The sequence below is a fragment of the Mastigoproctus giganteus genome, chromosome 3 (genome assembly GCF_048544385.1).
Source record: "Mastigoproctus giganteus isolate SK-2022 chromosome 3, ASM4854438v1, whole genome shotgun sequence".
In the NCBI taxonomy this organism is placed as follows: Eukaryota; Metazoa; Arthropoda; class Arachnida; order Uropygi; family Thelyphonidae; genus Mastigoproctus; species Mastigoproctus giganteus.
In genome coordinates, this window is record NC_143577.1 from 122,557,482 (window position 1) to 122,575,448 (window position 17,967).

Consider the following 17,967-nt stretch of genomic DNA (forward strand, 5'->3'; position numbering starts at 1 on the left):
TTAACGTCTGTTCTGGGTAAAATAGTGGAGTCACTGGTTAAAGATGCATTGCAGGATCATCTAGACAAGACTACAGCAATAATTCAGACACAGCATGGGTTTGTTAAGGGAAAGTCTTGTCTGACAAATTTGATAGGATATTTTGATGTGGTTGCAAAGGAACTGGATGCAAAAAATAATTTTGATATCATATATTTGGATTTCAGGAAAGCTTTTGACACTGTTGCACATGGAAGACTATTGTACAAATTGGAGCAGAATGGTATTAAGGGTAAGTTGCTACAATGGATAAAAGGGTGGCGAAGTAGGAGAAGCCAGAGGGTGGTAATCAATGGGTGCTGCTCTTCGTGGACTAATGTTATTAGTGGAGTCACACAGGGTTCGGTGTTGGGTCCACTGTTGTTTTGTATATTTATCAATGATATTGATGAAGGTATATCAGGCTTAATATCGAAGTTTGCAGATGATACAAAGGTTGGCAGGGTTGTTAATGACAGTAATGGCAGTGAGCTACTGCAACAGGATCTAGATAATTTGGGCATGTGGGCTAAGAAGTGGCAACTGAAGTTTAACCTTGACAAATGCAAAGTACTGCCTATGGGTAGAAGTAACCCCAGAGAAACGCACCAACTGTGTAGTACTACACTTAAGGTGTAGAAAATGAAAAAGACCTGGGAGTAATTGTGCAGTCAGATATGAAGTTTTCTGAGCAATTCAGACAGGCTGCCAGGGCAGGTCATGGTGTTTTGTCAATGATATATAGGAATTTTGCTAGCAGGAAAAAGGAGGTGATTGTCCCTCTGTATAATGCAATGGTCAGGCCACGCCTTGAGTACTGCATACAGGTCTGGAGGCCTCATTTTAGGAAGGATGTAGATTTACTTGAGCATGTACAAAGATGGGCGACAAGATTGGTGAGGGGAATAAGTTCTGCAAATTGCAGTGGCTGGAGACTAGGCACCTGCACGGTGATCTGATTGAGGTGTATAAGGCCTTGAATGGGTTGAGCATGCTGAATTCTGTTGGGATCGTTCCACTTGTTCAGATTACGAACCTAAGGGGGCATGAATTCAAATTACGAAAGGACAGATGTAGAATAGATGTGTGGAAATTTGCCTTTCGCCAGCGGGTTAATTGCTGGAACAAATTTCCATCTATCGTTGTGGAAGTTGATAGGTTAAATAAATTTAACTTATCAACTTCCAAAAAAAAAAAAACACACCAATCCCTCCCAAAGGATTTGAGAGGGATTGGTGTGTTTTTTTTTTTTTTTTTTTTGTTTTTTTTTAACTGATGCTGCATAAGCTCATACACTTGCTTTCTTGTATCACACATTCCAATACTACTACTACTACATTCAGAAACATCCATAGAGATCTTGATTATCCATCCAGAATAGATCTGGCCTGGTGGGTAGTGCATGGCCACCTCCTAGTGATCCATCTATAGTATGGTACACAAGAGAGCGAGACCCATAGTGTTAGTGTTGCATTTGTGCATACTTTTTTTCTCTGTCTGGTGGTATAGAAGGTTTGGGTGAACCTACACAGCTAGGAATATTTTGACTAACACTTGCCGAGGCTTTTTTTTTTTTACGTTAAAAACATTTTTATTGGCATTATTTGGAAAATAAGCGTTATGTTACCTAGAAATTGTCACTAAACCCAATGTGCATGTGTTGTACTTGTTTCTGCGGTGACGCATTAAGTACAACACATGCACCAAAGAAAACTCAGTTGTACACAAGTACAGTGACGCAACAAGTTACAGTGACACAATAAGTACAATTGAGCAATGATGTGCTACGTTATACCGTACCATTATATCAGCATAATGATTAATACGCAAGTGACTGTGCCAAAATGTACAGCCCAAAGTTCGAAGAAATATTGTGAAAGAAAGAAAGGGAAGTTGGACAAAAATGGGAATCCAGATGAAATTCAAAAAGAGTGTTTCGTTATGCCTGGGAGTTCTCAAACTGCACCCAAAAAAACTCCTAGTGATCCATCTATAGTATGGTACACAAGAGAGCGAGACCCATAGTGTTAGTGTTGCATTTGTGCATACTTTTTTTCTCTGTCTGGTGGTATAGAAGGTTTGGGTGAACCTACACAGCTAGGAATATTTTGACTAACACTTGCCGAGGCTTTTTTTTTTTTACGTTAAAAACATTTTTATTGGCATTATTTGGAAAATAAGCGTTATGTTACCTAGAAATTGTCACTAAACCCAATGTGCATGTGTTGTACTTGTTTCTGCGGTGACGCATTAAGTACAACACATGCACCAAAGAAAACTCAGTTGTACACAAGTACAGTGACGCAACAAGTTACAGTGACACAATAAGTACAATTGAGCAATGATGTGCTACGTTATACCGTACCATTATATCAGCATAATGATTAATACGCAAGTGACTGTGCCAAAATGTACAGCCCAAAGTTCGAAGAAATATTGTGAAAGAAAGAAAGGGAAGTTGGACAAAAATGGGAATCCAGATGAAATTCAAAAAGAGTGTTTCGTTATGCCTGGGAGTTCTCAAACTGCACCCAAAAAAACTCGAGCTGAAATATTATTATTATTAGCCATAAGGTGCAAGGAAGCCTGAGGCTTATGCTGCACCAGCCAAAAAAAAAAATTCCTGAGTTACCCTGTGAGAGACAGAGAGACAAAAGTAGAAAGTAAAACTAGAAAAGTAGAAAGGAATCACCAAAAGAAAAGAATGACAATATCCAGCTAAGGACCTGGGTGTGCCAAGAAATCACCAGATGTGAGCATAATGAAGGAATATCGTGAACGGAAGAAAAGGAAATTAGAAATTCAAACTATTCCAAATCATAATGAAATTCAACCACAGAGTTCTACTATGCCTGATACTTGTCAACCACAGAGTTCTACTATGATTGATACTTATCAGAAATCTAAAACTCCATTAGAACGAATGAAGGAATATCATCCACAAAAAAAATTAAATTATAAATGGCTAATAATGAGATTCCTAATTACATCCCTATTGTGTCTACACAAGCTGACAGTGAGTTTGAAAAACTAGTGTACAAAAACCCATTTGGATTTAGTTGTAATGTTTGTGATCATTTATGGTTTCAATTAGATTTGAAACCATTTCCAACAACTTCATATGAATTACTTCAAAATGAATTTCACTTAAAAGAAGTGAGTACTTTCATGATGTGTAACACATGTTATACTTCATTAAAAGAGGCACAGATACCAACTATGGCCATGTCAAATTGATTTATATATCCAACATATCCTACTCATTTGCCACCACTGGATGTTGTAACTGAGCATTTGATATCACCATGATTACCCTTTATGCAAATTCATCGTTTCCGTTATGAACATGGACAATATGGGATCATTGGACAAGTAATAAATGTACCAGTTAACATAAATATGATGGTTCATCATTTACCTAGAGAATTAGATGACGATTATGCCATTAATGTACATATAAAATGAAGACTCATACATAAATCATCATGTCTACAAGGATGTGAGCAGAAGAAAATAGTGAAAATATGGTTACGGTATTGGCATAAAAGTGAGGGACAATTTCTTGGGGACAAATGATGATAGTGAACAGGGACATTCAGATGAAATTGTGGAACCTGTCAACAATGATGATGAACTATTGTTAATTTAACAACAAAGATTATTATGGCTTGAAGATAAATATTTATGTATATCACCGGATCAGAAATCATTATTATTATTAACCATAGGGTGCAAGGAAACCTGAGGCTCATGCTGCACAAGACAAAAAAAAAAAAAAAAAATTTCTGAATAACCCCCGAGAGAGAGAGAGAGAGAGAGAGAGAGAGGGAGAGAGAAGTAGAAGGGAATCACCAAGAAAGAGAAGAATTATGATATCCAGCCCAGGACCCTGGGTGTGCCAAGCCCATACTCACCAGGTATGAGCCCCTGGGTTCCAACAAGTTTCATATTTGATATACATGCAGAAGAACTTTCTTTTCCAGCCATATATTTGAGACATGCACGAAAATTTAAAAATGGATTGAAAATTACTCCCTTTGTGATGTAATTTTATTAGTAATTTATCAATTCAAATACAACTAAAATTCCGACACCCAGTACTGGATGAGAAGCTAAGAAAAAATAGTATTTACCAATCACAATACTGGATATATCAGATCCAAGAACCGAATCACCCAAAAGTCCTGGATGAAAATCACAGTAAAGTAGTGTGTGTCAGTTTCTATTCACCAATTGTCAATAGTTCCACTAGTTGATTCATCCCAGTCAGTACCTGGATGAAAACCAATACAATCCTATGACCAAAACTAGAGATCCAGTAATGGGTTAAACATCTGGAACTACAAAGCATTATTTGTACATTATATATAACCATAAATTGGAAACACATGTATTTCAATGGGAATTTTGTCCAAGTTTATGTTTACATAATCAGCGGGGCCCCCAGCCCTCACTAAGGACAAATAGACCACTTAACAAAATCACAGAAGCATTTTAACTTAGTTATACTCATAAATATACAGTTTCAGAAATAGCCACTAATACTTTGGCAAACACTATATATATATATATATATATATATATATATATATATATATAAAACACCAATAGGAACTCAAAATCGTAGCCCCCAATACCAGTATCCACCGTTATCTAACACATTTGCCATTTTAAAGTCACATATTATATAATAAATACAGTTAATGACATTATGTATCTTATGACGAAAGGCCCTGGTGTACTGGGGTCCATGGTTAAGAAAAATACAATATAATCCAGTGAATAACACAATAAATACAATAAGATACGGTAGGTAGAAGCTTTCGAGACTGTCGAGTCTCTTTATCAACTAATTGACTGAAATTTGAATACAACGAATATTATTATTATTATTATTACTAGCCATGTAGTGCAAGGAAGCCTGAGGCTTATGCTGCACCAGCTTAAAAAAAATTTCCAAAGTTACCCAGAGAGAGAGAGAGAGAGAGAGAGAGAGAGAGAGAGAGAGAGAGAAGTAGAAAGGAATCACCAAGAAGGGAAAAATGATGATATCCAGCTCAGGACCCTGGGTGTGCCAAGCCCATACTCACCAGATGTGAGCCCCTATAGTTATGCGAAGTTAAGAGTGAAGTCATGTTATTCATTCAAGCTGGTTTCCTATTGTTGTCCCATGGACATGTGCTGTTTTACTCCAGCGTTTGTCGAGGTGTAAAATGGTTGTCTCCACGATGGGGTGCATTCTCATGCCTTTGCAGCGGTTTATGTCCTTCGATTGTTCAATATAATAAGTGACTCTAGCCATGCGGGTGGCAAAAGTGTTGTGAGTGGTCCACTATTTCGAAGTCACGTTTGGGATTGAGTTTGTGGTTGGTGGCCCAGAAATGCTCTGCAAGTGTGAACTGGTCAGTTTCGGCAAGCCGGATTGCTCTGTCATTCTCCGTAAGACGATCTTGAAGACATCTTGATGTCTCACCTATGTAGCAGCTGTCACAGTCTCTGCAGGTGATGCGGTATATTACATTGCTACGTAAGAGAGGTGTGACAGGGGGTCATCACACTGGAGACAAGCGAACGTGCGTTTCTGCAGGGTAAATGTACACATTTGATGTTGTAATTTCTGAGGATTTTTGAGATCCGACCTGACACGCCTGGATAGTAGGGAAAGTAGGCAGATTGTATACTGTCTTAGTTTGGGGGTCTTGGGTGGGATGCGAGTTCTTGTGCTTGTAATAGGCATCTGTCTAGCACATGGGATGGATATCCACATTTTGTCAGGTCTGTACTCACTGGGGAAATCTCATTGCGTCTGATTGCATCAGTGCTGGAATGGCTCCAAGTTCTGGAGAATAGGGTGCGGCAGTGCTGTTGAAATGATTGGGTGCATGGCCGAATCTGTAGTTTGTAAATTGTCTGCACCACATAGGTTTACAGTATACCAAAGTCTCTAGACGTTGGCCTGCACATTGCAATAAGACATCCAAGAACATGGATGGTACAAACCTGTCACATCTCTCTTACACAGCAATGTAATATACTGCATCACCTGCAGAGACTGTGACAGCTGCTATATAAGTGAGACATCAAGGCATCTTCAAAATTGCCTTACGGAGCATGACAGAGCAATTCGGCTTGTCGAAACTGACCAGTTTGCAGTCACGGAGCATTTTTGGGCCACCAACCCAGATCTCGATCCCAAACGTGACTTCAAAATAGTTGACCACTCACGACACTTTTGCCACATGGCTAGAGTTACTTATTATATTGAACAATCGAAGGACATAAACCGCTGCAAAGGCATGAGAATTCACCCCCATCCTGGAGACAACCATTTTACACCTCAACAAATGCTGGAGTAAAACAGTGCATGTCCATGTGACAACAATAGGAAACCAGCTTGAAAGAATAACATGACTTCACTCTTAACTTCGCATATATATATTCGTTGTATTCAAATTTCAGTCAGTTAGTTGATAAAGAGACTCAACAGTCTCGAAAGCTTCTACTTACTGTATCTTATTGTATTTATTGTGTTATTAAATACATTCACTGGATTATATTGTATTTTTCTTAATTATGTATCTTATTTCTCTGATACTGAATATTATCTAATCTATGATGTCATCAGAACAAAGTCATGTGACAGCCGCCAAAAGGCTATCTCCATGAGGGAAGACAAGATGGCAGACACAGTAGAACAAATACATTGTGGATAGCAAGAGCCTATGTTAATTAAAAATAAAGTCAGGCTTTCTAAAGGTGAACAAATAGCAAGAGAAAAAAGTCACTAGCCACCCTGCAGTCCAGAATAAGGCTCAAATCACTTGTATGCCCCAGATTTGGGGGAGAACAAAAGTTTTATTTAGTGTAAGCTGACAATTACAAAACAACAACTTTTTATGGCAGCCACTAAGCAGGAATTAGCATTAATATTACAAGTAGATATCATGAGAATTGAAATAGTTATTTCTACTTAATTGTCAGCTTTCAAAAATGCCTCCTTCCACTCACCCGAACTTCAGAAAGTGGCAAACAGAAAGTGGCAAACAGCCCCCGATAAACAGCAAATGACAGGCAGAACCAACAATGGTTACTCTAGTTACAGTTCTGCCAACTGCACCTCATACACCAACAGATGTTATAAAACTGAAAACATCAGCTCCACCTAGGAAGGCAAACAATAACACATTAATGAACATATCGATAGCAATGTTCAAATTAACCAATCCTAGATATTCATGCCATTTTTGTACTTAATATAGTGGTTAACATTTCTTTAACACTTTTCATTTATCTTCCAGCCATTCATGTACAATTCAGGAATTAGAAGGCCTAATTCTGCAATTAGATGATGTCCATTAGGAAATTTTAATGGGCATCATCCATATTATGGGATTCTCCCCTCTCAGATAGATGAGGACAGCTCATTGAAATGTTGCTACACAGAAAACATTTAACACTATTGAATACTGGCTCACCCATTTGCATTCATTTTCCTGTAAGATCAACACCTGCAATAGATATCTCCATTTGCTCCTCGATCCTCTTTCCGAGCATTGACAATTCTTGCAACAGCAGTCACTGCCCAGTAATATACAGAATTAAAACCTCCCATTCCATAACACCAGAAATCCGAACAAAATAGAAATGTACCAAAGCAGAATGGAAATAAATATACCACTATGTCTCTTTTGGATTATCACATCATCAGATCCTATCCTATCAGTGTGGTCACCAAGCACGTCACCACTCAATACTAAGGGCTGAAAATTGTTATTCTGCAATCTGAAATAACAAGAAGTAGACATATCAGTCACTTGTGGAAATGGGTATTTTTAATGTTTTTGTGCAACCCCATATTACACATATTTTTTGGCATTTCTGGTTAAATATGTTTCCACAGTTATTCAAAATTTAAACTGAAGTATACTTTTGTTGTTTCCTCAAATTTTAAATTTCTGCTTAAGTTGTTCAGTGATGTTTTTGATAATAGTAATGAGATTGAAAGTATGTTTTTTATAAATTAACGGATTAATATAAATTAACTGATTTTATATATTAATTGATAAAACTGATATAAATTAACTGACCTTAACATATTGATTTTCATTACATAAAAATTCTGTCCAGTTAAAAATGCCTTCTATTTTCTTTGTATTGGATGTGTGTTAAAGTAATGAATTTTTTCTCATAGGATCTTCACCAACGTCTCCCAATGAAGTTTCAACTCCAGTTACTGGTGATGATTCTGTTAAGAAATTGGAAGCATTTCTTAGCACCTCAGTGGAAATTCATAAGGATACAAGTGTATCTTTTATAATGGAAGGACTGCATCTTACTCTTTATACTGATGGCGATGAAGTTGTAAGTATTTTGTAAGCATATTGGATTAAGTTATTTCATGAATAGTTGTTGAAACCTTGTTTATTCTTTTACATGCCCTCCTTCCCACCCAAGTTTAGTTTGTTATTGTTTGTTTGTTATTTGGTTTTTAGGAACATTAGCAGCTAAGGCCATATTGTTCTGGGGATATGCGGTGGTCATTCCCTGACCTTTCCGCATCCTCCGTATTTGGTGGTCGTGGGCTCAAACCCCGGTCTAATCAAGAAGCATGTGCTACTCACTGCTGCTCCTGCCCACCTGGCTACGGAGGCACCCACCCAAGTTTAGTATTAGTATTAGCCATATGATAAAAGTAAGCCTTTTTATTATTATTAGTCTGTTGCAGCTTTTGCTGCACCAGACTAATAATAATAAAAAGATAATAAATGTGAAGGTTACTCAAATTAAAATCACAAAACCAACATAAAATGCATATTATGCCAAAACTGATGATAATTTTGAATCAGATTATTCAACAAAGTCACTTGGAAACACTGATGGGATCATGAGAGCCCTCCTGACACCATCTATTTGCACTGGCACCCTTGAAATCATGCAACAAGGTAGAGACGTGATTTTAATCTGAGATTTGAATACAGATGGAATAAAACATGCTGAAGTTTATTGCACAATGTTGGCTTACTATGGTAAGGTATGCATGAGTTAGTGGCAGGTCTCCAGGTGAGTGAATAAGTTTAAGAATGGTATTGAAATTGAGGAGAATACTCAACAGACCTCAATCAAAGCGAGCATATTGTGTTGTGATTCCAGAATCCATAGTTGTAGTGGAAGAACAATGAAGAAACATTTTTATTACAATTGAAGAAGCTGTTGTGCAAGATTAGGGTTCAGCATAGTTTTCTTAGTGAGGAATTCTACTTTCGAGAAATGTACGTTTTATGGATTTCTCAGCATTTACAACAGAACCATGATTTAATATTTGTTGGGTTTCTTGGATAGTATGAGCACAAAGGAGATACTTTCTAAGAAAAAATAGTTACTGGAGATGAATCCTTCAGGATTCATCTCCAGTAACTTTTTCGGTTTCAAAAAGAGTTCGGAGTAGTGCCATGCAGGCTTGCCTTAACTGAAGAAAGTCTGTACCAAAGTGTCAGTTTGGAAAGTGTTACCCTCAGTATTCTGGGATAATAAAGGAGTGTTTTTGGAAACATTATCTGTACAGAGGAGAAAGAGTGATGAGTGATATATATTGTATGGGCTTCTGCATGGTTTGCTGTCTTCCGGGGTGTGCCTGCAGCATCATAATAATTGTCCTGATGCCACCTGTTGTACTATGTACCATGTACTATGAAGTTTAGGTATTATCCAATCCTCCATATTAACCAGAATTAGCTCCATATGATTATTGCCTTATTTTGATCACTGAAAGATAAGAGGACATTATTTCTCATCAGCTGAAGAGTTGAGGACTTCAGTGAAATAATTAGTTGATACCAGCCATGAAACATTTCTTGCAGAATCCAGGCATTAGCATTAGCAGAGGTATATGGTGCAAGAAAGCAAGCTTATACAGCATCAGCCAAAAAAAAAAAAAAAAAAAAAAACCTTCCTATTTCACCCATCCATTCCCTCCAAAAGTTTATCCAGTTCTTCCATGAATTTATTTAAGCTATCAACTTCCACAACAACGGATGGAAATTTGTTCCAGCAATCTTCCAGCAATAAACCAACTTCTTACTCTCCTGGAATGCCACTTCCAGATCACAGGGAACATACTATGCTTTCTCTTCTCTCTTTTGCATGAAAGAGTTGTAAAACTTCACACAGGAGATCGCACCCCACTGCAGGAATCTCATAAGGAGGGGTCCTTTCAGGCATTCTGTTTTCATCTATAATCTCCTCACTGGTTGCGCATACTAGGTGTCTAGTGATCTATGCGGATAATATCAAGATACTTACTCCCATCATCCCCAGTCAAGACCTAGATCTGGTAAAAGCAGAAATTAACAACATTCTCACCGCAGTCACATCTTACCTCTGCCAGTTCGGGCTCTTGATGGGATTCTCAAAAAATATAAACAAAACAAAGAAGTCCACATATGGTCTGAGTGGTTTTTTTTTTTTTTTTTTTTTTTTCTAGATTTTTGCTCAGAAACATTTGAAAGCTCAGTCATTATAAATCAAAAGATAAATAAAATTTGTTAAGTGACACTTATTCATTTCAATTGCTTATTTCAGTTTTCCTCCCCTGTGCGAGACCCAATTCATGCACTTTCCAAATTCGAGCTTGATGAAGTCAGTGTGGCTGTTGAAGTTTACAATGACAAAAGTTTGGAAATGAAGTGTTCACTGCAGGGAGCAATTCTTGAAGATATTAGACCTGAGAGTACTCTTGCTTTTAGGAGGTAGGTTTTATATAACAGTATGATTATTTTCCTCTGTCCAGATTATTATTAAGATTTCTTTAATGCACACAAATAAAATATTAAATATTTTTGAAAAGTCTGTATTTGTATAGTCTGGTTTAGAGTAATACTAATAGGAAGACAATGAATCCAATAATATAGAGATTCTTTTTCAAATGATTTAATTTTTTGAGGACTACATGCGCAAGGCATAATATGTTATGGGTTGAAATTAACTATATAATATTGGTGTTACCCATAAGTTTGACTACATAAATAGTGTAAAGGCATCATTTGAAGCGCCGGGTGCCAAGTGAATTGGAGGTCAAGTGATATTTCTGCAATTCATAAAGTGCTCTTCAAAAGTGATTAAAATTATTTCTAAAGTTCATACTTTTCTCTTAGCAATTTTATTTTTCAAACCGTTCTATACTTGAAAAGCCACAACCCACCTCTCTTTATTTATCCATATATTTCTAGTTAACTAATCAACTAACACTTTAATCACTTGGCCTCCTAGCGGCACTGCTCCTGCCTTCCTGTGGCGGAGCCCTAAACCTTGGCAGATAAGTCCTCTTGCCAAGGGCTAAAAGGAGCAAACATGGCAAATACAGACCATGTAGACATGGGAAACGAAAACCCAAAGAGACAGAAGACTGACCGGATGGAACACCCCTGCCCATCTTTCTTAATCTTCCACTCTTTAAGTAGTCATCCTATGAGTAAATTGTTTCCTTTTTTCATACAAAAACATCTAGAGGGAATTGCAGGATCTCCCAAGATGGTGAAGAGACTGCAATCAGGAAACCTTTTAATAGAAACTGCAAATCAAAGACATTCTGAAAAGCTTTTACAACTAACAAGCTTTGCTGGCATTCCTGTAAAAATATCTCCTCGTGCAACCCTAAATTCATCTAAGGGTGTCATATCTAGTTGGGATTTATTAAATGTCACCGAGGAGGAAATAACCCAAGAACTGCTGGGACAGGATGTAATTGAAGCAAAAAAGAATAATGATTAAAAAAGATAATCAACTGGCACCTACCAGAAATATTCTTACATTCAATATGCCTAATTTACCCTCCGCCGTAAAAGCTGGTTATTTATTTTGTCACATCCGCCTACATTCCCAACCCTTTAAGATGCTATAAATGCCAGAAGTATGGCCATTCTCAAAGGAATTCCTGTCTGCCTGAACTGTGGATCCTCAGACCAGCTACAAAAATGACCTGTCCAAATTGCAAAGGTGACCATCCTGCATATTCCAAGACATGTAAAAAGTGGAAAACCGAGAAAAAATTGTAAAATACAAGGTTGAGAACAAAGTTAGTTACCAAAAAGTGAGAAAACTAGTTGCACTAACTATAAACCAAAATATTACCTATGGAAATAGTGCCTCTGTAGCCAGGTGGGCAGGAGCAGTACTGCATAGCACACACTTCTTGATTAGACTGGGGTTCAAGCCCATGACCACCAAATGCAAAGGATGTGGAAAGGTCAGGGAATGACCACTGCATATCCCCGGAGCAATATGGCCTTAGTTGCTAATCCTCCTAAAAACCAAATAACAAACAACAAACCTATGCAAATGCTGTAAAAAAATATCAAGCAGTCTCAATTCAAACTGATGTCACAGTTCCTACTAATAAATCAATTTCTGATTGGGCTAGAAATGTCCTCTCCAAGCTCCAACCAACTGTACGCAAGCAACAATCCAAGACCACAGACCAAGCAAATAATACTCTTCTGACAATACCAGTGGCATATCCTCCTCCTCCAGTAATTGCTATCACATCTCATATTACAAACTGAAATGCTGTGAAAAATATTCAAGACACAACCATGGACACAGATGGCAAATCTATACAGGAAGATCCTTTTTTTAGAAATCCATGCAGAAGAAGAAGAAATGGACACTGGTCAGCCAGTTTTCCTAAAAAAAGACAAACAAAAATTGGAATGTCATAAACCAATCACCTTCAAAAAGCAGTCAGAATCATCTCCATCAACTAAATAATGTCTTGTACTTTACAATGGAACTGCTGAGGCTTTCGTTGCAATACAGACGATATCCAAGATCTTCTTCTTTATCTTCACCTTCTTCCCACGTTTATATGGGGTTGGCATTTCCATCCTTAATTCTTTTCCTCCATTCCTCCCTATCCTGGGTGTCCCGTCATGCGACTTGTCGCTTAGAAACTGGGGAAAGTCGGACACTCCATCATGTGTCTACCTGCAGCTTCATTCAGCACACCGAACTGAATATTCCGACTTCGCGCCAGTCTACACAGACGGTTCGAAGTCAGAATCATATGTGGGATCTGCTGCTGTCTTTACAGACAGCACTATATCAGAGCAGGTTCCCTCTGAATGCAGCATATTTACTGCAGAGCTGCATGCAATTGAGTTAGCCTTGGATCAAATTAGTAAATGCCAATACCAACGGTTCATTTTATATTCCGACTCTATTAGCATGTTACAGGCTTTAATATCTGTGAGGTATAATCCTCATCCAGTTCTGTCTAGCATCCAGCAGAAGATTCACGTTCTCCATGAACGCGAATATGACATCCGCTTCTGCTGGATTCCCAGCCACATTGGGATTAGGGGAAATGATTTGGCTGACGACGCAGCCAAATCAGCAATTCCCAATAATAACCGCTGCCTGTTAGTCCCCTATACAGACTACAGGCAAATAGTACATCAAAAGATGCATTCCCAATGGCAGGATTCGTGGAATAGACAGACTGTGAATAAATTATATCGTTTAAAGCCTGTAATTGAACCGTGACAGTCTAGTCTGCGCAGGAATCGTAAGGAGGAAGTTGTTCTAGCTCGTCTCCGCATAGGACACAGTCATCTTACACATTCTTTTCTGCTGAGGGCAGATGACTGTCCTATGTGCGAGAACTGTGACACCATTTTATCTATTTATCACATTTTAACCGTATGTCCACGTTTTACCCCTGAACGTGATTTTTATTTTACCGCTTTTAGTCATCTGGCTGAGCCTTATACACTCAGCCAGATTTTATCAGACAATGACCACGTGTCTGCTGTTTTTAGCTTTTTAAAATCAATAAACGTTTTTGCTTATATATAAAATTTACATTTTATTGTGATTTTCTGTTTTTTATACATTTGTTAAATTTTTTGACATAGTGACCTAACTAATTAGGTCACTGAAAGTTTACTCTTTTATACATGACCTGGTCTTGGCACATTATAGCCTAAGTTGCTAATGTGCCAATAAAACCCAAATCAAATCCCTATCCTGGGCTTCCTCTCTCCTCCATCCTCTCTCTTTTAAATCCTAGCCACCTTGTCCTTCCATCTCAGCTTAGGTCTCCCCCTCTTCCCTATCACCTCCAACTTTTCACACCACCTCTTCCCCACATAATCCTCACTTCTTCATTCCACGTGTCCAAGACACCTCAACCAAGATTCCTGCATTTTTTTTTTTTACTCAGAGGCCCACCTTAACCATACCTCTGATGTAGTCATTTCTTATCCTGTCCTTCCTCATCACACCACACATACATCTTAGCATCCTCATCTCCGCCACTTCCATCTTCTTCTCCTGGGCCCTTGTAATCACCCATGTCTCAGCACCTAACCTCAATGTGGGTCTAACCACAGTTTTATACACTCTTCCCTTCATTCTACAATTTACTTTCTTATCACACAGCATCCCACTCATCTTTCTCCAGTTCAACCATCCACATTGCACTCAATGCTGTATTTCTGCACTCAATCCTTCATCCCTCTCAACGTTCAATCACAGATACTTAAATTTAGAAACTGATTGAAGCTTTTCCTCCTGCAGTTTCATAGAACTCTCATCTCCATTCAATGCCATATATTCTGTCTTTGTTCTACTTATCCTCATGCCTCTCTCTTCCAAAGCTTTCCTCCATTTCTCCAATTTCTTCTCTACCTTTCCTTGGGCTGGTTTGCACAGTACGATATTGTCTGTGAACAGCATACTCCATGGTGCTCTACCCTTCACGTCTCTCACCAACACATCCATTACCAGATCAAACAGATATGGGCTGAGATCTGATCCCTGGTGCAGTCCTACTACTACAGAGGACCCCTCAGTCACACCTACACTACTTTTAACCTGAGTCACCGCTCCTCGTACATTTCCTTCACAAGTCTAACGTACTTTTCCGATGCACCCTTCTCCCTCATGCATCTCCATACCTCTTGTCTGGGCACTCTATCATATGCTTTTCCAGGTCTATGAACACCATGTGCAACTCTACTTGCATCTCCCTATACCTTTCCATCACCTGCCTTAAAGCAAAGACCACATCTGTTGTTCCTCTTCATGGCATGAAACCGAACTGTTCCTCTCCTATTTCCATCTCCTGCCTTATCCTTCCTTCCACAATTCTTTCCCAGATCCTCATTTCCAGATCTTCTTTCCCAGATATTCATCGAATGAGACATTAACTTTATTCCCCTGTAGTTCCCACATTCCTGCACAATCACCCTTTCCTTTATAGATTGGCACACGTATACTTTCCCTCCACTCATCTAGTATCCTCTCCTGCTGCCACAGTTTTTCCATAAGGTCCCATAAAATATTGATCCCTTCTTCGCCCATACTTCTCCATACCTCTACTGGTATCTGATCAGCACTTACTGCTTCCCCCCCCCCCTCTTCATTTTTCTAAGTGCCCTTTCCACTTCTTTCCTGCTTATGCCTTCCACTACTCTTTCATTCATCTCTCCATTCTCGCATAATGCTCTTGGGTTTTCTTCATTTCATAACTCCTTAAAATAGTCTTTCCACCTTTCCTTAACCTTCTCCTGGTCCTGTATCACCACTCACCTCTCATCTTTTATCTGTTGATGAGAAGTCCTTTGATGCCTTGTCTCTCGCTTTGGCTATTCTCATCAACTACCTATCCCCCCCATCTTTCCTTTCCAGTTCTCCCTACGCCTCGTCCACTGCCTTCACCTTTGCTATTGCCACAGCACTTTTTGCCTCCTTATTTGCTAATTTATATGCTTCTTTATCTTCCTGGCTACCTGTTAAATCCCATCTTTCCTTCATATCCTTCTTTTGTTTTATCACAGATTGCACTTTCTCATTCCACCACCAAGCCTCCTTTCCCTCTGGCACCCCCTTTCCTGATGTTTTCCCCAACAACTCTTCTCCAACTTTCGTTATGAAACAACTATTTAACTTCTACCACTCTTGCATGTCTTCCAGTAACTTTATTCCTTTTAGTACCTTTCCCTAAACTCCTTCCTCAACCCCTCCTCTTTCAGTTTCCACCCTTTTATCCTTTTCTCCCTGTGTCTTGAATATTTCCTACTTTTGTCTGCTGCAATCTTCCAATCGATCACAAGCAGTCTATGTTGTGCAGACACTTTCTCCGTTTATCACCTTGATGTTCCTCATTTCCTTTAGATGCCTCCTACGGCACATGATATAGTCAATTTGGCTTATCCTTTCCCCACTCTTGTATGTTATCAGCTGGCTTTGTTTCTTTTCGAAGTAGGTATTAACTTTCGCCAGGTTGAATTCCACTGCGTGTTCTACTTCTTCTCCACTTCTTTCCCCAATACTCCACCTTCCATACACTCTTCCTTCCTCTCTCTTTCTCTTGCTTCTTCTTAAATGTCCATTTAAATCGCCCCAACAATCAACTGCTCTTTCTCTGGTATTGCCATGACCATTTGATCCATTTCCATCCAAAAACCATCCTTTTCTTCTTCCCCACATCCTACTTGTGGGGCATACACACATACTATTGTGGTCAAGTGTCCACCCACCTCCAGTTTGACGCTCATAATCCTGTCGCTCCTTCTGTTAACCTCACACACTCCATCCTTTATCAACTACAACTCCATTTCTTCCTCTCTTATCTGCTCCCCTAAAAAACAACTTGTACCCTTCACCGAGCTCTTTTGCTGTATTTCCCTTCCACCTTGTCTCTTGTAGGCATATAATCTTCACTCTTCTTCTTTGCATCAAATCCACAATCTCTCTACCCTTTCCATTCATTGTCCCGAGGTTCGGTGTTCCTATTCTAACAGTTTTCATCCTCTTCTTCTTTTTCTTCTTCTCTAGCTAGATTAACTTCTTTAACCGAACCCGTCCTTTTTTCGGTAACCCTGACCCTTTTCTCACAGTTTCCGGGCGATGTGACTGCACATCGCTTATGGGGTACGCCCTAGCCATTCCACATCCATTTTCCATCATTCTATAATTTTCTTTTGTTTTGGCTTAGTTTTTATGGCTGGATGCCCTTTCTGATGCCAACCCTCACCATTTATCCAGGCTTTGGACCGGCACCTACTGAGGCTGGCTGGCCCCCCCTCGTTTGCTGGTATAGACAATATCAAGATCTAATTAATCGGTTATTCACCATTTGCCCTTTGTCTTCAGGAAACATACCTAACCTTGCAAATTTCTCCTTCGATAAAAAACTATAGCCTTTATCGAAGAGATTGAAATACAGCTAATGCTGCCCATGGTGGTGTGGCAATCCTAGTTAATTCAAATATCCCAACTAAACATATACCACTTCAAATGGAAAAGAAGCCACTGCTGTTCATATAACTCTCCACATTGCAATAACACTTCTCTCAATCTACCTACAGCCAAACCATACTTACTCTTTAAAAGATCTTGAAGACCTCTTCATACAGATACCTCCACCTCTCTGTATATTAGGGGACTTTAATGGTCACCACCCCTTATTGGGCGTGCTACTAAATTAGATAGATGGGGTCGACTAATTGAAAGCTTTTTAGAGGCACTAAATCTTATCATACTTAATACTGATGCACCCATGCATGTACAGCTCCCAACTGGGCACACCTCAGCAATAGATCTCTCAATTTGTACTCCAGTACTGGTCCCAACCATAGAGTGGTGCATATTAAATAATCCTATGGGCAGTGACCACTTTAGCTGAATCCTTCAGCTGAACCCTGCAGAAAATGGAAATTTGTCTGTGCAAATTGGGCAAAATTTCAGTCATCAATTGCTCTTTATGAGGAAAAAATCCGTCTCCAGCCTATTGATAATGTGACAAATTACATCACGTCACACCTTCTAAATGTGGCTAAACACACAATACCACTATCTAATCTTCTGGGCCGAAAACATTTTTAACATCTAGTGGAATGAGGATTGCACCAAAGCAAAGAAAGCCAAAAATAAAGCCTGGAATTTATTTCA

General features: G+C 38.9%; 1 protein-coding gene across 1 annotated transcript in view; it reads left to right on the plus strand.

Moving 5' to 3' along the window:
• LOC150088255 (intermembrane lipid transfer protein VPS13A-like) overlaps positions 1 to 17,967 on the plus strand; it is a 3,009,916-nt gene that overhangs the window by 1,227,873 nt on the left and 1,764,076 nt on the right. Inside the window, exons 33-34 of the mRNA XM_090370087.1 lie at positions 8,210 to 8,379; positions 10,597 to 10,763. Coding sequence (XP_090226213.1) covers positions 8,210 to 8,379; positions 10,597 to 10,763 — 337 coding nt within the window. The remainder of the gene's footprint in view (positions 1 to 8,209; positions 8,380 to 10,596; positions 10,764 to 17,967) is intronic.